Below are 20434 nucleotides of genomic sequence, written 5' to 3'. Positions count from 1 at the left end.
ATATGGCTACATGATTAACTGGTAAATCTTTAAAGCTTTATTATTTATCTACGTATTATCTATTGCTGATACAATAGATAATACATAGATTATGTAGATCAATATAGCTTTATTAAACACGTCCAATGCTCTGTATTCTACTAACAAGAACAAATAGAGACGTGGCCAAGAAAAAAATATGTAGTGGGTCTATTGTTGTATGGGGTAATGAACTAATGACGGTTACAGTTTTAAAAGATTCTAGTTGAATATCATTTGAATGATTTCAAGGTAACTTCTACAATAGGGGACCGTCCTAGACTTGATTTTGTACATTATTTATATGTAATAGTTAATAATACGAAAAAGGAGCACTCCTGCGAAAACTGCATCAAAATTAGTTAAAAAATGAGACAGTAATTCATATTACAAATACTGTAATGTGTAGAAGTGGGCGCGTAGTGGGGATATCGCTTTATCTTTCTTTTGCACGCGTCGTAATTCCCGATGACGTCAAATGTGGGTATTGCGTCTCAGTTCAGTATTACCCCTTCCACCGAATTTATAATACTTATAACTTGTTGATTTTATATCGGATTTTAGTAATTCCTTCTGTGTTATAATTTATATAAAGTAAATATTTGATAATAGTAAAAAACAAAAATGAATTCGGTGCCCTATTCTAAAGTGATTAGTCTCTCGGACCACGAGGCCATGTGCAATGAACCCCGTTACCCATACCTTACGCCGTCCCTGTCTACAATAAACGATGTCTTATTCTGAGATCTAAGCTTATTCTAGACACATATTATAAACTTTTAAAGGACAGGTAGGTACTTGTTATTAGTTTGAATGCGTAATTAGCACCGATATGTACGTAAATGTAGTAAAAAAAAAGTAGGTACGGACAAACATGTACAAAATAAGTAGAATTAGGCTTAACAGAAAATATGATTCACTAATAAAATTATAGATAATCAATTTATAGTGCAGTAAAATGAAATATTATGTTATCGTAATTCGGTTTATGTTTATTGGTAAGTTTATTAGCATAATTACTTAGTGCGTGACTTTTTTTGTGTATACTTACCTACGTACAATGTTTTGTAATTATGTGGGGGTCAATTGCCTCGAGTAAGCCAGACTGCTGACCTGGTTTATTTCGGCATGGATATAAGAAGCTTTCTTGTCTGTGAATGTAATAATTAGGTACTAGACATAATAAAAAAAAGCGGCGATAGCCTAGTTGGTTGTGGAACGGACTGTCGAGACGAATGTTCGCCGGTTCAAATCCCAAGGGCACACAACTCTGACTTTTCTAAAAAATTATGTGTGTATTCTTTGTGAATTATGGGTTGCTTTAACGGTGAAGGAAAACATCGTGAGGAAACCTGCATACCTGAGAAATTCTCTATAGGAATTTTCGAGGGTGTGTGAATTCTACCAATCCGCAATGGGCCAGCGTGGTGGACTAAGGCCTAATCCCGCTCAGTAGTAGAGGAGGTCCGTGCCGAACAGTGGGACAGTATATAATACAGGGCTGATATTGTTATTATATAGACATAAAAATATTGATGTGTTACTTAGGCATAATATCATGATGCGCCCAAAATGCCGTCGCCTACTCTTGGCCTTAAGCCAGACTACAGCTCATGAGGGTAGTCGTTACCAACCAAGGTGGGCATAGTCAACAGCTACCCAGGGAAGGAAGATCAAAATGTAAATATACATAAGGTCAGGTGGGGCAAGTGCGCCGACGGGGTAAGTGCACCTGCCCTAAAAAAATCGAGAACTATTGATGTTATACAATTACCGCAATCTTACATCTATGCTACTAACTGAAATACAGTTCCACTAAAAAACATAAATGGCTATGTTCATTTTAACCCGGCGAGCGTGTGGTGAAAAAATGTAACAAGGAGTATGAGGCAGGGTATGACATACCCCTTAAAAAAATTGGCTATAAAACTTGTTTCTGAAGAAGTATTATAATATTTATTTTTTGGTATAATAAGACAATACCATCATAACGCATTGGAAATAAAACAATCGCGCCATTTTAACAATTTTATTTTTTTACCTCGATGGAAATAAGTCACTTTGAATTTCAAACAAACACTTTCACAAAAAACTAAAAGTCTCTTAAAAACTAAAAGGAACTAAAGTAAAACCAGTTTTATGATAAAAAAAACTTAATCGTATGATAGAATATGAAATAATTTTCTTTATAAACTAAAAAAAATCACAAAAAAATTTAGGAACATCTTAGGAACTGGAGATAAAATCTGTGCAGTTTTTGCAAAAAACGTTGCATGCTCCACACTAATAGCTTTCCTCAGCTTGTTCATGAGTATTTTGTCTTATGATTATTTTTGTTGGGGTAATCTCTACATCTAATAAAAAAGACCAGGAACATTTTGAGTCGATGAAAGTGATTCGTTGATCTGGGAAGAAATTCTCTGACGTATATAAATCGGAATATATTTTTTGTCATTTCACATCTTCAGGTGTTCGTAAACTAAAGCCAAGCCTAAGTTACGGATGAAATCGGTCCATTTAGTGTCTTTGCCCTGATTTTCACGAAACATAGGACCCCTGGGGGCCCGTGGGCCCCTCTCATGGGGATCCGCAAGTAAAATAAAAGTTAAAAGAAAAACTATAAAGTGCACGTTTTGGACTCTTGTAAGTATATCTAAAAAATAAATACAGAAGTAAACTGCTAGTAAAAACAAATTTAAGAATCCAACTGAACAACATCAATCCAAACATTAAGACTTTGGTCGCAAAAAAGGTCGCATAAGGTGGCATTAGTGGTCCGCACTAAATAAAAGTTTGCGAAACCCTGTTCTAGTAAGTACATCTTCTATCATGGGCCGAAGTTGTTTTTTTCTATTTTCAACATCCATTTTCTATTAAAATCTACAATTAAACAAAGAAAATAAGTTAAAATAGCAGAAAAAGCAATTTTAGTTTTTGTCACACCAGCTATGAGGCGGGGTATCACGTACCCGAACTCAGTTTGCAAGCGTGTAACTCGAATGCAGGTTGCCGCGGCACTGTGATTACGCCACTATTACCTTCCGCAACCCTGTAACTCCAGCTACTCAAAGAGACTATAAGTTTGAAAGTCAGGCGCAAAAAATATACGCCAGTAATTAACATAGGGGGTATGACATACCCCGCCACACGCTCGCCGGGTTAATACGATTTATTTTTATTTTAAGTGTCATTTAGACCTGTAAACCGAGATGACCCCGTGAAAGATAACATCAAATATTTCAAGATATTTAACATATTTCTGTAAACCAGTAAGGTGAATACATAGTTTAAACCTTTTATTTCAAACTTCCTGCCTGAATTTTATTTATATATACTCAAATAAATGATTTTTTAGCAATGCGAAAAAATGTACCTAAAAATTGTCGAGTAGGGCAAGTGCGCCACAGTTAATAGTCGTACGGCGCACTTGCCCCTGATCCATATATAACCAACCTTTTTTGAGAATAAGTTTTACTAATATGAATTATTATTATTAAAATGTTATACTTAACAGCAGAATTTTTGTACTCAAGGTATTTTGTTTTGAGCCGACTTAAATAAAAGGGCGTATTAGTTAATTCGTTTTTACAAAAGAAAAACTGAAATATCTTGGTCTAGAGCAACTTTACGTGAATAGGTTGCTGTTCGATCAGGCACGTTATCTGGATATAATGCAGCTAAAACATATCAAATGTCACAAGGCCAAATTCTAAGTAATTGAGTTATAACGCATTCAAAATTGTTAATTCCTAAATTTTTGTATGTTTTTTTTTTAGTTTTAGAAATAAAATGGATTTTATATTAGGGCTAACATTTTTTTATTCCAACATATCCGCACACAAAACTCTAACATAGCAAAAAATTATATATCAATAAAAATTCTAAAATGTTTTCATGCCCTGATTTACATATATATGGCGCACTTACCCCGAATTTGATTTGACAGCCATAGTTTGTTATAATATTGATTGATTAAAAATTATCCAAGAGCAATGCGTGTAAAACTTATTTCTTTATGGACTAAAGTGAGTGTTTTCTTTATAATGTTTCATATTGGCGTTTTTTTTTTACACAGGCGCACTTACCCCATTTCCGGAGGCAAGTGCGGCTACTACCATTTATTTTTACTTTGAGCAAAATATTATTATATTATGGTCCGATTTCCTTGAATGGCTATAGGTTGTTATCACAAAATACCAAATATTCTTAAATTAATAAAATTACATTCTTAAGTCAGCACAAAAAGAAATTATTTTGCATTGAATCCAGCTATGAAAATTTTATGGCGCACTTTCCCCGACTGACCTTACTTACTTTATTTTCAAATAAATCTTTTTATGAGATTTTTCAATTAAGTATATCAAGTACATTAAAGTAAAAATAATTCAAAAAGGGGTAGTTACTTATCTAAGTACCTACTTATATATAAGTATTTTATTTTAACATTCTTATATCTAATCGTATATTTATAATACTCAACTTATCATAACCAGTACTCCTAACACGAATTTACATGTAATCATATATATTACCTATATCTAATGTAATGATTTCGACTCAGCAAATTTTTGTGTGGTAATTTGAACAGCGCCTTAATGAATATAAATATTTGAAAGTAAAATACGGCAACGTGTACATTGCGTAGGTATAAGGGGAGAAGGGTGTTAAAAGTTAATAAGAAATAAAATTAGTTTACTAAAACTTGGTTACGCCTGATTATACGATTTAATGCGTACATTCCCGGTAGGGGTACAGTAGTACGCAGTTCTATTCAGTATTTTGTAGCATAACTAATTTACTGTTTCTGATTCTTTTTGACAGTTTGACAGATGCTTAATGTTGTTAAAGGTTGGGTACGGAACGTATTATAACCTCAAAATCGTGTTAAAAAAAATCAGTTATTTCAGTAAATAATCAGAATTAATTATTCAATATGAGGTTGTATCCTTTTTTACGTGCATCTCCATCAAACAACAATGCAAGAGCGCCACAGAGAGAGCCAGTGCCTTTTCAAATGTTACTGCCTCTGTCATTAAAGAAAACCGTATCTGGTAAGGGAGATAAGCTAAATGAAGCTGCTTGTATGCAGGAAATGGCTTTAATGTTCGCTTGTTTCAAGAAAAGCGAATTTAACCAACAGGAATGTTTGAAAGAGGTGTCTGAATTTAAAAGCTGCTATAAGTCATATTCAGAAAAAATGTCTACACTAAGAAAACAAGGCAAAAAAGGTATTTTGGTGCCTGGTGAGAAGAAATTGACGCATAGACAAATGAATGAGCTTCTGAAAAGGTTTCCACCGAAGAAGTAATTGATTAGAAAAATTAATTTATATTTAGTTTATTGTTATAGTTGTAATAAAATATTAAAAGAGATTTGTTTTTCTATTTATGTAATAGTACTATTCATTAATAAGACCATTTTTACTAATATAACAAGATTTAGTCAAGTGTTGCATTTAAGTGTTAAGAAGGTTTAAGTAAGGGATTTTTTAGGTTCAATTAAAATTTGTATAATTATTTTTGTATCTAATGGGATTCATTAAATTATGATACTATCTTATAATATGGTTATGGAATTTTATGTTTCGTATGAGCACACCAATTATAAAATTCTTCAACCAATTTATATCTTTGGTTTGTAAACAGTATACCTGTTTCAAATAACCATACAAAAAATACTTATTTTAAGTAAAGAAAATTGTCTTGTTTAAAATTGGTCTTTACCATCCTCGGGACTAAGGATACTTATAATAAAACATGCAACAATAACATCAATAGCCACAATCCACTGTTGAACATAGGCCTTCTTAAGAATTTTATTCACAAAAAATAAAAAAAAGAGTAGTAAAATTAAACATATAATGTTCACAGCCGCTTCAATTTGCTCACCGTATGCTAAAAACTAGGTACACTGGATATTTGTGAGATCTGGTAACATACCCTTTGACCACCATTTTCTATAAATAAATGATCCTAATCGCTTCTTTCGACCTATCTTAAAATGGACCAATCAGAACAGTTTTTTTGACTTGCTCTCAAATAAGTTATTTATTTTCATTGGTTCATTCTCAGAATTGAATTAAAGATTGAGATTGGGATCGTTTATACGATTTTTTGGCTGAATAGATTATGATGAAGTTTTAGTATTAAGTAAAGTGAAACTTTTACACCTTCAGTGTAAAACCTCAATATCTATACTTTTACTGTAACAAATTACAAAAGAACTGCTACAAGGACTTATATGTAATCATAGAAAAAAACACTACAATGTCAGTTCGTATATTAAAAATATTTCAGATACATAATATCAGTAGTAAAATATATAAAATAGCACACATTATTATCACTTTGGGGCAGTGTGGATCCATTGTGGTGAAGACACTTGCAGCTCTATGCGGTGGACCGTTATCAATTCATCATCAATTTCTCGAGCATTGTAGAACTTCTCCAATTGCTCTATGGCTTTGTCTTCCAGCTGAAATAGAATTAAATATTTATACCATAGATTTGTAAAACGAACATCAGCCTTTATACTTAGAGGCCAAACAACATTTTTTTTAGAAAAAAATATTATTTATTTGAAGTAATTATTGGTAATATTACCTGAGTTAATATCAATGGTTTAGTCATAATTCTCGAGAAATCTTCCTTTTGTTTCTTTTGATCAGTCAAAATTTTATTAAACTCAACAGGTTTAGTATTAGGGCTGCTGCTAGCAACAGGCGTTTCACAAATTTTCCATGGATTCTTAGGTTTTTCCGGCGGACTACCCAAATCCAGCTTGTTTGATATGTACTGATCTAAATTAGTGGACTGATCGCTATTTTGCAAGGCCAACTTCTTCCTTTGTTTTTGCGATAATTTTGGTCCAATGTGGCTGATGACAAAATTGCCTTGCGGGCTTCTGGCCATGTCAGCGATTGGAGACTCCTTTGGGGACACAGACATGCGGGAGGTTGTGGGTTCCGTTGGAGTTGAACCACCTTTACTGAGTTTCACAAAGGATTCAGTTGGAGTTTCGTTCAAAATGTCTTTCGCGGTACTAATAGCCCTCAATCTTGCTTGAACCACTTTGGCTTGTTTCTGGTGGGCTGAAGGCACCTCGATCCACTTTTCCTGTTTCTCCCGCGCTCCCTTTTCTTCTTTCGATATCTTACTCAACGATAACGTTATGTCGCCAGTGTCATTAGACAAGTCCAATGACGTCACAGAACTCACTGATTCGTACCGCATCCTCTCTTTCTCTCTATCGGTATACTCAATTTTCTTCGATTGCCTGCTTTTCTTTTTGGCGGATTCTGTTACGCTATCATCTCTTTTACATTCCTCATCTGTATAACTCATGTCCAGAGGATAATTTTTGACCAATTCCTGTACATTTTCATCACTCGGTGCATTATAGAAGGGAGTTATAACCCTGGATGACATTATGGGGTTGAACTTACAATAGTAATTGGTAATATCGTCGAGTAAAGTCTCCTCTACTAAGTCTAAACACCTATTTTCAAGCACACTGCAAAGATTGAGCGAGATAAACTCCATACAACATTGTTTGAGCTGTGTCGCGTTGTATGTATGAGCGAATTGGCAGAGTTCTGCGCAGTTTTTCAACGTAATTAGGTTCGCTAAAGCAATTTCACACATTTCCCTCAGCCGGGTTATGAACAGCTGATCGGCGACTATTAATAAGTTGCATATAAAGTCAATACTGTCCGAGTTATCTATCTCGGGGCACGAGTCTGTGTATAGGAAATTAATGACTGGTAGAAGGATGCCATGGTTGATTGGAAGTGTTACTTTCGACAGCAATTTGCTCTGCAAAAAATACATTAGATCAGCATTTTTATGATTTAAATAATAACATTGAAGTAATTCTTTCTTAGCATTTCTTAAAAATTGCTTTACAAGGAGCTTACAAATCTTTTTGGCTGACCTGAAGATAGTCACTTGTGGCCTAATAGGTACTTTCTTTTTAAGAATAATAGATAATAGAGGGCATTAAAAGATGCGGGGTTGGTACCAGGTGACAGAACTTCAAATCAGTCTAAAGGTTAGATATACCTCTGTCCAAGAGTGCATAAACATCCCGTTGAAGTATTCCAAGCGTGCGGCCAGTATGCACTTGTGGGCCGATATCAGCATACCATCCTTGGAGCAGACGTTGGTGTCAACCAGCTCAGGGTACGCTTCACGGTTCCAATATATCGGTGGGTTCTTAGTGAAGGTCGCACTTTCTTTTAGGTGCACTCTACCATCTCTGTAACTATAGGATATTCTTTTAATGATATAGTTATAGAATAGAACTTGTCTTTAGAATTTTAAGATTGAATGTAAAAAGAGTAAAAAGGGAAGATCATATCACTAATGTCTGTTTTGCCAAGAGTGTAAGAATTAGTTTTATAACACATTGATTGCTGCGGCGACGAGAGCGGCGTACTACGTACGGAATGTGTTGTCCTGTACTGTCTTGACACGAGTGAGTGAGATAGTCTTAGATGGGTATTTTTCAATACTTCAGTACTGTACCACCTACACGCATGTTGCGCCCATAAAACACAACTATTATGAGCCGCAATCAACGTGTTAAAACATGGTAGTAAAAAGTTCTTTAAGCTAGGGTACAGTTTAAATTATGTATCGCCAGCAGTTTAAAAAAAAGGGTAAACATTTGGGGAATGCTTAGTGAAATTATAACCCAGATCAGAAGGTCAGGAGAAATGACTACATAACCAGCTCAAATGCCAAGTGGGTCACTTTGGAATAGCAGGACGAATAAAATGATTAAAAAGTACTAACTAAAACTTATCCAGCAGTTTATGCAGCGCCATGACCTGCAGGCGCTTGGCGCCGGCCTGCACGAGCTTCACGGGGTCGCAGTGTGTGGCGCGCGGCGGCGTGTCGGCGCTGCGAGCCTTCCTGCCGCCGCGCGCCCGCCGCGAGTCGCGGTACACCTCGAACGCAGACACCTCCAGCGGGTTCTCTGTGGGGAATCAATATTATAGCTCATAATATGTAGTGTTTGTAGGTATTTATAAAATAACATTTTCAAGACTACCTGCATATTAGGGGCCGTTCAAGTATTACGTAACAAAATGCTTGAACGGCCCTTATATAAATAAACAGTCCATTCTATACAGCGTTTCATTGTGCATCTCGTATTTACAATAATGTGTTAGTTACAATTATTATGGTTGATGTGAAGTTAGTTACAAACGTGCATGAAACAAACATGCATGAAGTGACTGACTTCAAACCATAAAATCAGATGTTGCCATATTCTTGAAAACTAATAGGACAGTTTAAAAAAAACAGCGATTTTGCACTACCATAAAATGTTTACCGGTTAGTTAAGTTTATTTAACTGAAACAATAATGTTAAAACATAATAATAATAATAATAATAATAATTTATTTCCCAAAAAATATTTTTACATAGTAAGATTTTGGTCCCCTGACACCCAAACTAGGTTAACCTGTATTTCGGGTGACAGTGTTCCTCCACAAGTATAACATTGGCTTAAGTAAATGACACAATTTGGGATTAATATCTATATGAATAACATTAATAGGTAAGGATTATTTTACATGTTTCAAGCTATTTAAACTGCTATGGAATTCTTAAACTGTGCTGTATGTGTGTGTGTGTGTGTGTGTGTATGTGTGTGTATGTGTGTGTATGTGTGTGTGTGTGTGTATGTGGTGTGATATATTGTAATTTTAAGGAGAGGAGAAGAGATTTTCTATAGCATCATTTGTTTGTTCCATAAGCCATGGCTGTACTTTGTTTTTAGTTTGGTATTTGTTAAGTTTGTGAATTGAGAGAATTTTATTTATTTTATTATACAGTTTAGAGCTTAGGTAGAAGAACTGGTTTTTCATAGAGTTATGAACACATACCAATAAATACTAATATATAACTTACCAATCAACTCCATTTCGACCTCTACAGTCTCTGTCTCTTTCTTGCCGGTAGCAATCAGATCTTCCTTCCTTATCTTCAAGCCGCAGGGTCCGAGCTCCGCTACATCACAAGTGCCAGTGTACATGAATTTTAAAATCCTTTCAAATACTTCTGGGTGAACATTTTCCAAAGTTATTATGGGTTTGTCGCCTTGGACTTTTTGTTTCTCTTGATATAATTTGTAGAGATGCTCACTGCTTGACGCTACTATGTACATGTGCGCTGAGAAATGTTTTGTGCCGACCTGTAAGACAACTGGTTGTATTGAATTGTAGGAATGAGATATTTTTGTACCCGACTGGATAAAAAAAATACACAAGTGTTTAGAGTAGCTATCTAGACTAGAAGAACAAATTTACTATAGTTAAAAATTAAACATAGGGTTGTCAAAAAAAAATATAAAAAAAACATTTATATTAATGGAACGTTTAGAGCATACTTTATATAAAATGTCACCTTGAATACAACGTCATGCAGTATATCATCTTCAGTGGCAGTCTCCCTCAATGATTCCATGTGTTTAGCCAAGCTCGAAGGCGACAGTTCTGGCAATGATCGGAGACCGCAATTCGGTTTAATCTGTTAGGAGTAAATAAAATATTGCAATTGATTTGAAATATATGTATTATTGTCAATAATTACCTTGTATCTATAATATTATTATTATTATATACATCAGGCAGGCAGTTGAAACAACTGATAATGCCCGTATCTCGCTATTACTACAGGTTTTCATTTGCAGCTAAGTATTTGTCCAGTCGGTTCTTAAACTGGTTTATATTTTCAGCTGTAACCACATGTTCTGGGAGTTTATTCCACGCTCTGACCACTCTATTACTGAAGAAGTAATATAGGTAGTCTTGAGTAATATAGGTTACAGTATAATTTTCCCAAGTATGAAAAAAAATTGCCTCGGTGGCTTAGTTGTCCTGCAGGCATGGTATGGCAGCACTCTGAAGTTCTGGGTCCTAATCCCAGATATGCCAAAGTGATATTTCGGTTTTTCTGTTCTGTTCAGCCCTGAGTCTGGAATTTGTGCCCGATATGGCGATAGGCTCGCCCCCAACCACATCATGGGACGGAACACACTTGGCGAAAAGTGGGTGCCCTGGTTGCGCCTTTGCATACCCCCTTCGGGGATAAATGCATGATGTGTGTTTTGTTAGTTCTGTTTTTTTTTTTAATATATAAAATTTAAGTTACCTGTAAACAAGCAAAATTAATCCCTTCATTATCAACGGCGATAGAGACAGCCCTATATATATTAGGGATTCTCGTAATCCTGACAGAAGTACAGTCGTCCTTCTCTAGGAACTTGACGAGCGGACTCCTTATGTCCTTGTCTTTCTCTTTCCTGATTGGCTGTGGCTGCGATGTGGGCGTGGTCTTGCGCGATATGGTGCCAATGAACGCTTCGCCGTATTTTGTCGTGCAGTAGAGCGCGTCGTGTGTTAGCTGCATGTGATTTATGAATGTCTGGTGTTGAAGGCCGAAGACACATCTACAGAAGCAATAATAATTATTGTTAAATGCGTGACTGAGATGACAATGTTGGTGAGAGAACTCCGGATTTAATTTGTATCTGAAAACACAGCTCTCCGCCTGATGGTAAGCGATACGACCGCCCATAAACAGTAAAAATTACAGCCAACACCTTCAATTACAAAGTATTGTTTGGTATTCCACTGCGGTCGCCATCCTGAGACATGAGATGTTAAGTCTCACTATGTCCAAAAGGTATAACGGATATAGCGTCCAGACTAGGCAATCCGGTGAATGTCATTATAATAGTTTTCTGTAGTAAAAACAATGAAAATAATATACGTGAAATGAAAAATACGGATAAATTCAGAGAACGTTTTTTTTTATCATTGAGCGCTTGTTTTACACGACTTGACAAAAGACATTTATATTTTTAAAGTATATTAGAACTAAGAGTTTCCATAACATTTTCACTATAATTATGGTAATGGTCTAGGCTGGTCACCTGGTGAGTTTGTTGGTGGTGTCCTGCCAGATGAGCAGCTGGCCCACGTTGGTCAGCAGCAGCACGGTGACGCGCGAGTACGCTCCTTGCTCGCTCACCTTAGCGTCCACGCACACTTGACGCAAGTTGATTTGCCTGCAACATTCATGGTAATTCGTCATGTAGGACTATAATGCTATGGCAAGATTTTAATCGTGGTACTACGCGACGTTTATCTTAATAATGGCATGGCAAAGTTAACTCGCTGCACATGTCGCTAAGTGGAGTAGGGTGCAAATAATCTTGACTGATGACAACACGATGATAAGAAAAAAAAAATCTAATTGCTTGAATGATGTGTATATTTCGAATATTCTTTTCAAAAATGGGCAAAAATGGGAATTCTTTTTTTAAATTTTACTTTACACACAAAACAGGTTACAATCATAATACATAAATAATGCTACAAATGAGGTTTTTTAACAGTTAAGTTTGTGAGGATGGATGTATGGATGCATGTTTGTTCCTCTTGCACATAAAAACTACTAAACGGATTTGGATGAAAGTTTACAGTAATATTGGTTGTATATCAGAATAACACATAGGCTAAAATTTATAATTATTTTGTGTAGTTTGGTCATAATATAACGATACATACCAAGTCGAAAAAAAATATCCCGGAAAACTCCTTAACTAGGACGAAGCCGCAAGCAAAAGCTAGTGATGTATAAATAATAAATAAGGAATGAATATGAACTACATAAATGCACCACTAAGCACTGACTTGATGGCGATCTTCTTGCAGATGTACTTGTGCAGTAAGTACACGTCGCCGCGGCTGGTGGTGATGACGGTGGCCGCGTCCGCCGCGTCCACCAGCTCCAGCCCGGCCTCCTCCTTGTTGTTCACGTGTATCGCCACCTGCAAACATTAGTGTTGCCATTATTAAATAGCCTAGCTTTGTCTTCAGGGTCATATATTCTATGAATTTTTTTATGCAAGCGGCGATAGCCTAGTTGGTTGTGGAACGGACTGCCGAGACGAATGTCCGCAGGTTCAAATCCCAATGGCACACACCTCTGACTTTTCAAAAAAAAATATGTGTGTATTCTTTGTGAATTATTACTTGCTTTAACGGTGAAGGAAAACATCGTGAGGAAACCTGCATACCTGAGAAATTCTCAATAGGAATTTTCAAGTGCGTGTGAAGTCTACCAATCCGCACCGGGCCAGCGTGGTGGACTAAGGCCTAATCCCTCTCAGTAGTAGAGGAGGCCCGTGCCCAACAGTGGAACAGTATATATAATACAGGGCTGATATTATTATTATATCATTATTTTTTGGAAGTTTAACACTTTGATTCTAATACTTAAAATATAAAAATAACTGCTAGCCTTATATGCGTGACTGCTATAAATAACAGTATAATAACAGTCCTGCACTATAATATTACTCACTGCTGAGCATGGATCTTCTTTACTATTTAGAGGGTTTAGGCCTTAGTCTAAAACTTTAACCTATTGTGTGTTGGTCCGGCAAAATTAATAATAACTATGGACAATCAATTGACTAATCATGTAGCGACAAAAACGTCATAATTAAAATTGATATTTATTATACGAAACTTTTGATTGAAAATCCAAAATTTTTTTTTACTCACTTGTACGGTATGGCATTTTTCCCGATTCTATCCATGGTAGTGTGCGTGTGAACGCACGTTGCTTACGCACACTGTAATCTATTAGAGACAGTAGTGAGAGTGAATGATCTATAAATTGCTTACGCGTTTCGGCGCTGGGATAAATTTATCCTCCTGCGGATGTCCGAGTTGTCCCAGGTTGGTGCCCCAGGTGTAGATGGCGCGCGAGTTCCACACCGCGGCGTGGCAGCGCGCGGCGCGTACGCCTAGTGGAGATGACAGCTTTATGAGCGGCTTGGACGACGGCGGCCGGATCAAAGATGGCGTCTTGGTCGTGGATTGGCTTATGCTGTCTGCGTTGTTCAGGTTGTATTGGACCACCTGCAAGATAGAGGTAATTAGGAAATAATAAATTCTAATTACTGAATCGCTTTTGCACTGGGTCTGATTATGGATGGTATTGGAACTATTGGCTGAAACTTCTTACTTTTGTAATATCTCAGTCAAGGACTCTGAGAGTTAAGAAATTGATCTCTCTTCTTTCTTGATTGAAACCCTTAAGGTAAGCAGTGTGGGGTTCAGGTAGCGTTGACTGACAAGATATAAATCATCAATCAGATAAGACATTTATAGCGATCTGTTTAATATTTGTAACGGTGTAAAATGCGTCAATTAGAATCGTCCTTACCGCCCCGCTCTCTAGCAGCAGCACGGTGGAGGTGAGCGTGATAGCTGCGCAGACGCAGGGCTCGGGCAGCCGCAGCGGCGCGGGCCGCAGCGCCGTGGAGTGCGGCCCGCCCGCGCGCACGCACTGCCCGCACACCCACACCTCGTCACCCCCGGCGCCTGATGTCACCCAGATACTATGAAACTTGCCCAGGCACACCTGCGAAACAATTAAGATTACTTCGACACTGACAATATTTTCAAGCGGTTTTAGGTTACTTCATAGTTTAATTTTTTATGTTATAAACAAAACTACTAGGTTAACCTAGCAATCATATGTGACCTAAGAATGTTTTAAACACATAAAATTAACATCATAATCACTAAGTAAATCTGACAAAATTGTTTTGCTTATTTTTTATATACACATATCACACAAAATATTGAATCTTTTATGCCCTGGAAGATACGGTGCAATACTCAGTGAATTATACTTATTTGCATATTATAAACATAAATTTGTACAATACATATATTTGTGTAAAATTTCAGTATTATGGAACAAAAACCTAGCCTTATTTTCTAATTAAATATATTATCAAATTATTACTAATATTATTTTACAAAATAAAAACAATATACATGATCAAAACACATTTATTGCAATGTTACAAAGTATGGCCCACACTATGGGGACACGTATCACCCCTTTCGTACGCACTCGGCGTAAATTTATACGTTTGGAACGGGTTCACTGCTGACACAACTTTCACGATTTTCTTCGGAGGTTCTTCCATATATAACATGTTTTCTAGAGACGAGTTAGAATGGTAGGGTAGGGTAGAGGAAGGTTTAGTAACGCCCTCTTTCGGTTGCGGTAGAAAACTTACGAAATTCTGTGCCATAGCCCCTAGGAGCGGTTCGCCTCTTATTATGCAGTACGAAAATAAAATCAATATACAATATGTTATCACAAGAAATATTATGTAGAATATTATCATTCCTTTATTGTTTATGATCGAGTGCCTCAATGCGTACATACACCCCATTTCTTTGTAAGAATGTATATCATTTTCATCCCTTATACAATCTTTGGAGACAGGAATGAGGTGAGTCTCATTTTCCAGGATACAACATTGTACTGGGAACATTTTATCTGGATTTGATTTCTGCCAATGGGAATTAGTGAAATCCCTGTAACTCACAGCACCGCAGCATTTGTAATTCACCATAGTGTAGTCCCAGATGTTGGTGAAAAGGTCATTCTCTTTACCATAGTAACTTTGTATCGACGATTGCAAATATTTGCAAGTTCTCTCATTATTTGTATATATGTTGTACATCCCTGATATAAAGAACAACCAGAAGGCAACTGAAGATAAAACTGATACAAGGAAAATGTACGATTTGATAGCGCATTTCACTTTGCAGCCGGCGCCGAGAACGCCACAGCATGACGTCATCATTGCCAATAAGGCTATTGGAATTAAAACTGACGTCACGGGAGTCAACCATAATTTCAAACTCATGAAATTCGCTACAGTATCGACTAGGGAACTCTTGGTGACTGTATAGTTGACTTCGCGGAAGAAATCAGTGTTGATAGCACACCACGCGCAAATTGTGAAGCCAATGAAAGCCAATATGAAACACAGGATGTTTGTGAAGCCGAGACATGTTCTAGGCAAGCCGACTGTGTGCATCTTTTGTAATTACGTTTATTTTAGGACGTGAAATATTTGTACCGAATTGAATGACATTTCTGACATTTTAATTTTATGACAACAGGTATCTGCCAGTGCAGGTTTTAAGATATTAAAAATAATATGTTTTGTTTAGCTATACAAAGGTTTTGCTAAATTATAATTACTAAACTCTAGTTGCAGATTTTGATCAAAGTAACTAGTACAGTTGAGTAAATAAAAAATATATTTTCGATACATATTGTGTTCAATTTATTTCCAATTATCATTGCCGCCTTCAAAGACCTTACACATTTATATAGTTCATTCTCAAAAGGTTAATACACACTCAACACATTGTATATTCAACTCATTTATAAACCATTAGGCTGTTATAATTGTGTTGTGTAGAGGTAATCGCTTACGAGTCAGAATTGTACATGGAAGCCACTTTACTTATAATCTTGTATAGTCGAGTTTAGCAGTCATCGTAATTTGTTTAGAAACTAGTTTTCGCTTGCAGTTTTGTCCATGAAATTCATTTTGTGATAAAAATCTGTCTATATCCTTTCTACCTGTCTAATCTTACATACCAAATTTCATCAAAATTGATTTAACTTCAAAAGCACAACAGAAAAACTTCTACTTAGAATTAGTATGAATTTAACTATACATATAAGCAGCAATATTAAACACATTACCTGTTTTACACAAGTGTTGGTGCGACTGAAGCAAGTGAGCAGCTCAGGAGCGTTGCGTTGCTGCTGAGTTCCAGTGCCCAGTGTATAATTAGAGTTGCTTCCCCATACATACACCTCGCTGGGCTGCGTGCCATCATGTTTGTACATATAGTGGCGGTCTAGCATCGCATGGTCTAAGGCTTTGTAGTCGTCCTTGTCTACTATGTCGATGCTAACACCTGGAATCAGAAATGTTATGTAGCGTTTGTTGTTTTAGAATTGTGAGCTTTTTGTTAAATATAATATCACAATTTTATTCTAATTCTCATGATGGTTTCTGGAGATTTTTTGGGACAGTTATGTTATCAGTTGAAGGGATTTAAATTGAATTTAGTATGCAGGTAGTACAAATTCTGACTAGGGAAAAAATTTAGCGGCGGTTTGAGACGCACTTGAACTTATTTTTATTAACAACAATGAAAAATCAGTTAAACAGCTAATGTCCATTACGCTAATGCGTTAAAGCCCAGAAGCAAACTCTGAATAAATATACTATGTTTTTGTTTATTTAAATACTAAAAATAAGAATAAAATGTAATTAGAATTCTGCAGACCAATTTGATAGAAAAATGCTTTCATAACACAGCTAATAAACAAAAACATATACATAGTAGGTAGGTGCACAATATGGTTATTATTATTAAAGCAAAATTTCTATTTTTATTGCATTTGATGCGACTATCGTTTGTTATCTTTGAATACTTTTACGAAATGTTATTTTAGTGTAGCATGCTAGCGTTGAATTTCTGCCATTTAAAAAATTACCCTATCATTTAAATTCCTCAAAAAATACATAAGATAACAAATACTTCTGGAAAACTTTCCATGATGTTTAAATTTATAAGTAAATTAAGATCAATAAACTTGAATTGTTTTGTTTAATGATGTCGACCTACTGGGCTTGAAATAGGCAAGGCTTTTTAGAAAAATTATAGTAAATTTTCACTAAAATTCTATTTTACGCACTTTTTAGATAATGAAATTAAACTGTTTTTCGGATTTTATCGCGGTTTTTATATTTTAGTTTTCTCCCGACGTTTCGAAGGCTTTGCAGCCTTCATGGTCACGGGGAAAACTGCGGTGTTGATAATCTCAAACTCAAAGTTACATTATCTACCTACATTCATCATTATGTACTTCCTTAGTCTAAATGCATACAATGTCTGCTCACATATTATCAGTTCGTGTAGCTCGTGTCGTTTATGACATTAGTTCAGAGTTCAACAACCTACACTACAACTAATTACTTATTGTCTATGTATATAATATTGGAAACTAATTATAGCTAGAGAATATCAAGTTTACGCACAAATATTATTACAACATAGTATTATGATACAGATACCAAATTATAAACAAAGGTTAGTCCAATAATTAATTTTAAAATCAATTAATATCTGCTTCAAGTCATATTGTTAAACGATTCGTTTTGGTAAATCTTTGCTATAATGAAAAGGATTATAACATTAAAAAAATCTAACAACAATATTCTAACTATATCACTAAATCTTATCTGAGATTCCCTACTTACATTTTACCGCTTGATTTCAAATCTACCCGTTTTTTAACTTTTTATTTAGTTTATCATTATTGCTCTGTTCTTATTACCAAAATTTTTAGTTTCTCTGTTTCTACGTTTTATTTTTTAAAACGTAAAATTGTACGTAAAGTACAAGTCATTGCTAAATAAATGTAAGTCTCACTAAGACTGCACATTTACTTAATATTTATGTAAAAAAAAAAAAAAAATTTTATCATGTTACTATTTCTTTAAACGATTCATGTACATATGTTCGAAAAGGCGTTAGCTAGCCTCAGTAATATTTATGCACATATTTGTATACATATTTAGAATAAGATCTTTTTGTGTACGCTGTATATTTTACATTGTAATTAATAAAGACATTTTCAAATCAAAAATCAAATCACTTACATTTTACCATACAGTAAAAAATATTACCTATTTTCATCAATGAAACAGCAGCATGTATCTGACCATAGAATATGCTTCTATGGAGTGGCGTATAGCCAGATTCTCTGTCTCGCGCGTTTATAAAAGCGTCGGACGAGTGGCGTATCAGCCATTCCATCAATGCGACTCTGCCGCGCGATGCCGCCATGTGCAACGCTGTGCGCCCCTGTAATTATACAGTAAAAAACTATACTCTATTAAGGACATAACAAAAAAATTATGTTGACAATAATTCAAACAACATTAATTCTGCATTTCGGTGTAATTAGCCCATTACAATATTTTGAACTATGATCATATCAACGTTTCAAAGTCTAAAACTTAAGCGAAATGTTTTTTCATACATATTTAAAATCAGTATGTTTTTGTGTTTTTTTTTTAACCTAGATAATTTTTTTCGAAAAACCATAGATATGTGTTTTTTTTTCTGTTTGGAATATAATAAGATTAAATAGTCACCAGTGATGTAAGTAAAAAATATATTAAAGTATGTTACCTCATGATCGAAAGCCTTGATGAAATTGGCACATGTAGCTTTAATGAAGCTAGCAAGCGCTTCATCAGTTAATGATCTCTTGGTTATGGCACCTGTAAGTACTTGACCATGGGCACGAGACTTGCATCGGATTGTGCAGTCCACTTCTGCTTTATATTTACTCATCTTTACCGAATAGAAAACTAGATATTGTTCACTTTGAAGTATTTAAAATTATAGATTCTTATTGGATACTAATATGAATTTAATAGGTATAAAGAATATATCATCTGATGATATGTGGATGAATAGTCTGAATATATAATATGCACAGGTACAATGTAGAGCCAAGCTCCAGTGTAGCCCCCGAAGGAGCTACCGTCTCTTCTTAACAGCTCATGGTTGGTTTTGGTACGGTCTGAAACAACAAAAATATAAATTTCTACTATTTTACTAGTACACCAGGATACGATCTTGTACACTAGTCTGGGAAAGTAAGACATGTATATCTATTATTACTCCACAAAATACGGTGTTCTTGTGTTTTATGTGCAGTTATAAAAAAGTTAAATAATAAAAAAAAAATAGATATGCATAAATTTTTTATGTTATTCTAAACATATTTTTCTCTCGTAAGGAGGCGCGGCGGCGAGCAAGACGAAGAAATTCACGGTTAATGTGGACTAAAACATTAGTTTGCAACCTAAGAAAAGCTTGGCTTAAAAAACATTCATATTGGATTTAATAATATTGTGAAATTAAGTATAAACAAGTAAAATTTAAGCGAACTACACAAAATAATTTGAGATAAATAAAATGTTATACAATAAGAAAGTTAGGTGACATATTATCGCTTTTGTGAATATTTTTCGCGTCCCGATAGTTCTTCAAGGTCGAATGTTAGATGATACGGAATCAGTATCACTCCATATAAACATATTCAATTCCATCGTTATAATTCACAGAGTATAATCATTATTCTATTTATAGCGCCCACGAGTATTTGATTATGTAAAAATGAGAATAAAATTGTACCTTTACAACAAAACAGCTGTTTGAAGACGAACGAAGTGAGATGCGGCTCCACAGTACATTATTTACGTTAAATAGTAAAGTAAATTAATCATAAATGTTATCGCTATACTAATTACGAGGAGTTAACCTCAATATCAATTATATTTAATAGCTATTACTTTAATTATTTCGCAATTAAATGCAAACAAAATCTTGCTATTTTTACTTGACATTCAACTGTTTGACGTTGACAATGTTGACATTTATTTAATAGTGCTGTGCCATATATAATATAATTCTCT

At 35.2% G+C, this 20434-nt stretch overlaps 3 protein-coding genes across 4 annotated transcripts; 1 reads left to right on the top strand and 2 right to left on the bottom strand.

Annotated features, from left to right (window-relative positions):
- The first annotated feature begins 4852 nt into the window (after nt 1–4852).
- On the top strand, nt 4853–5390 carry LOC115448856. Its single transcript, XM_030176436.2, has one exon. The coding sequence runs from the start codon at nt 4952–4954 to the stop codon at nt 5324–5326; it is 375 nt and encodes a 124-aa protein (XP_030032296.1). The 5' UTR covers nt 4853–4951; the 3' UTR covers nt 5327–5390.
- Nucleotides 5391–6280: 890 nt separating this feature from the next.
- LOC115448872 (inhibitor of Bruton tyrosine kinase) lies at nt 6281–20402 on the bottom strand. Of its 2 annotated transcripts, XM_037439055.1 has the most exons (16): nt 20154–20402; nt 19140–19536; nt 18632–18809; nt 16633–16850; nt 14272–14469; nt 13728–13964; nt 12729–12865; nt 11966–12100; nt 11182–11479; nt 10435–10557; nt 9940–10222; nt 8956–8997; nt 8814–8907; nt 8079–8280; nt 6621–7832; nt 6281–6492 (listed from the first exon to the last, which is right to left on the bottom strand). In XM_037439055.1, exons 2-16 carry the CDS (start codon nt 19302–19304, stop codon nt 6361–6363), a joined length of 3654 nt encoding a protein of 1217 aa, XP_037294952.1. In that variant the 5' UTR covers nt 19305–19536; nt 20154–20402; the 3' UTR covers nt 6281–6360. The 2 variants fall into 2 exon arrangements, with proteins under 2 accessions (XP_037294952.1, XP_037294950.1); XM_037439053.1 differs by having other exon boundaries at nt 8814–8997.
- On the bottom strand, nt 14889–16555 carry LOC115448873 (tetraspanin-1). The gene has a single exon (XM_030176458.2). It carries the CDS (start codon nt 15950–15952, stop codon nt 14918–14920), a length of 1035 nt encoding a protein of 344 aa, XP_030032318.2. The 5' UTR covers nt 15953–16555; the 3' UTR covers nt 14889–14917.
- Nucleotides 20403–20434: the final 32 nt, after the last annotated feature.

Source organism: Manduca sexta, chromosome 16, assembly GCF_014839805.1.
Source record: "Manduca sexta isolate Smith_Timp_Sample1 chromosome 16, JHU_Msex_v1.0, whole genome shotgun sequence".
Lineage (NCBI taxonomy): Eukaryota > Metazoa > Arthropoda > Insecta > Lepidoptera > Sphingidae > Manduca > Manduca sexta.
The sequence above is the reverse complement of the archived record's forward strand: the minus strand, read 5'-3'. Positions and strand labels throughout refer to the sequence as shown.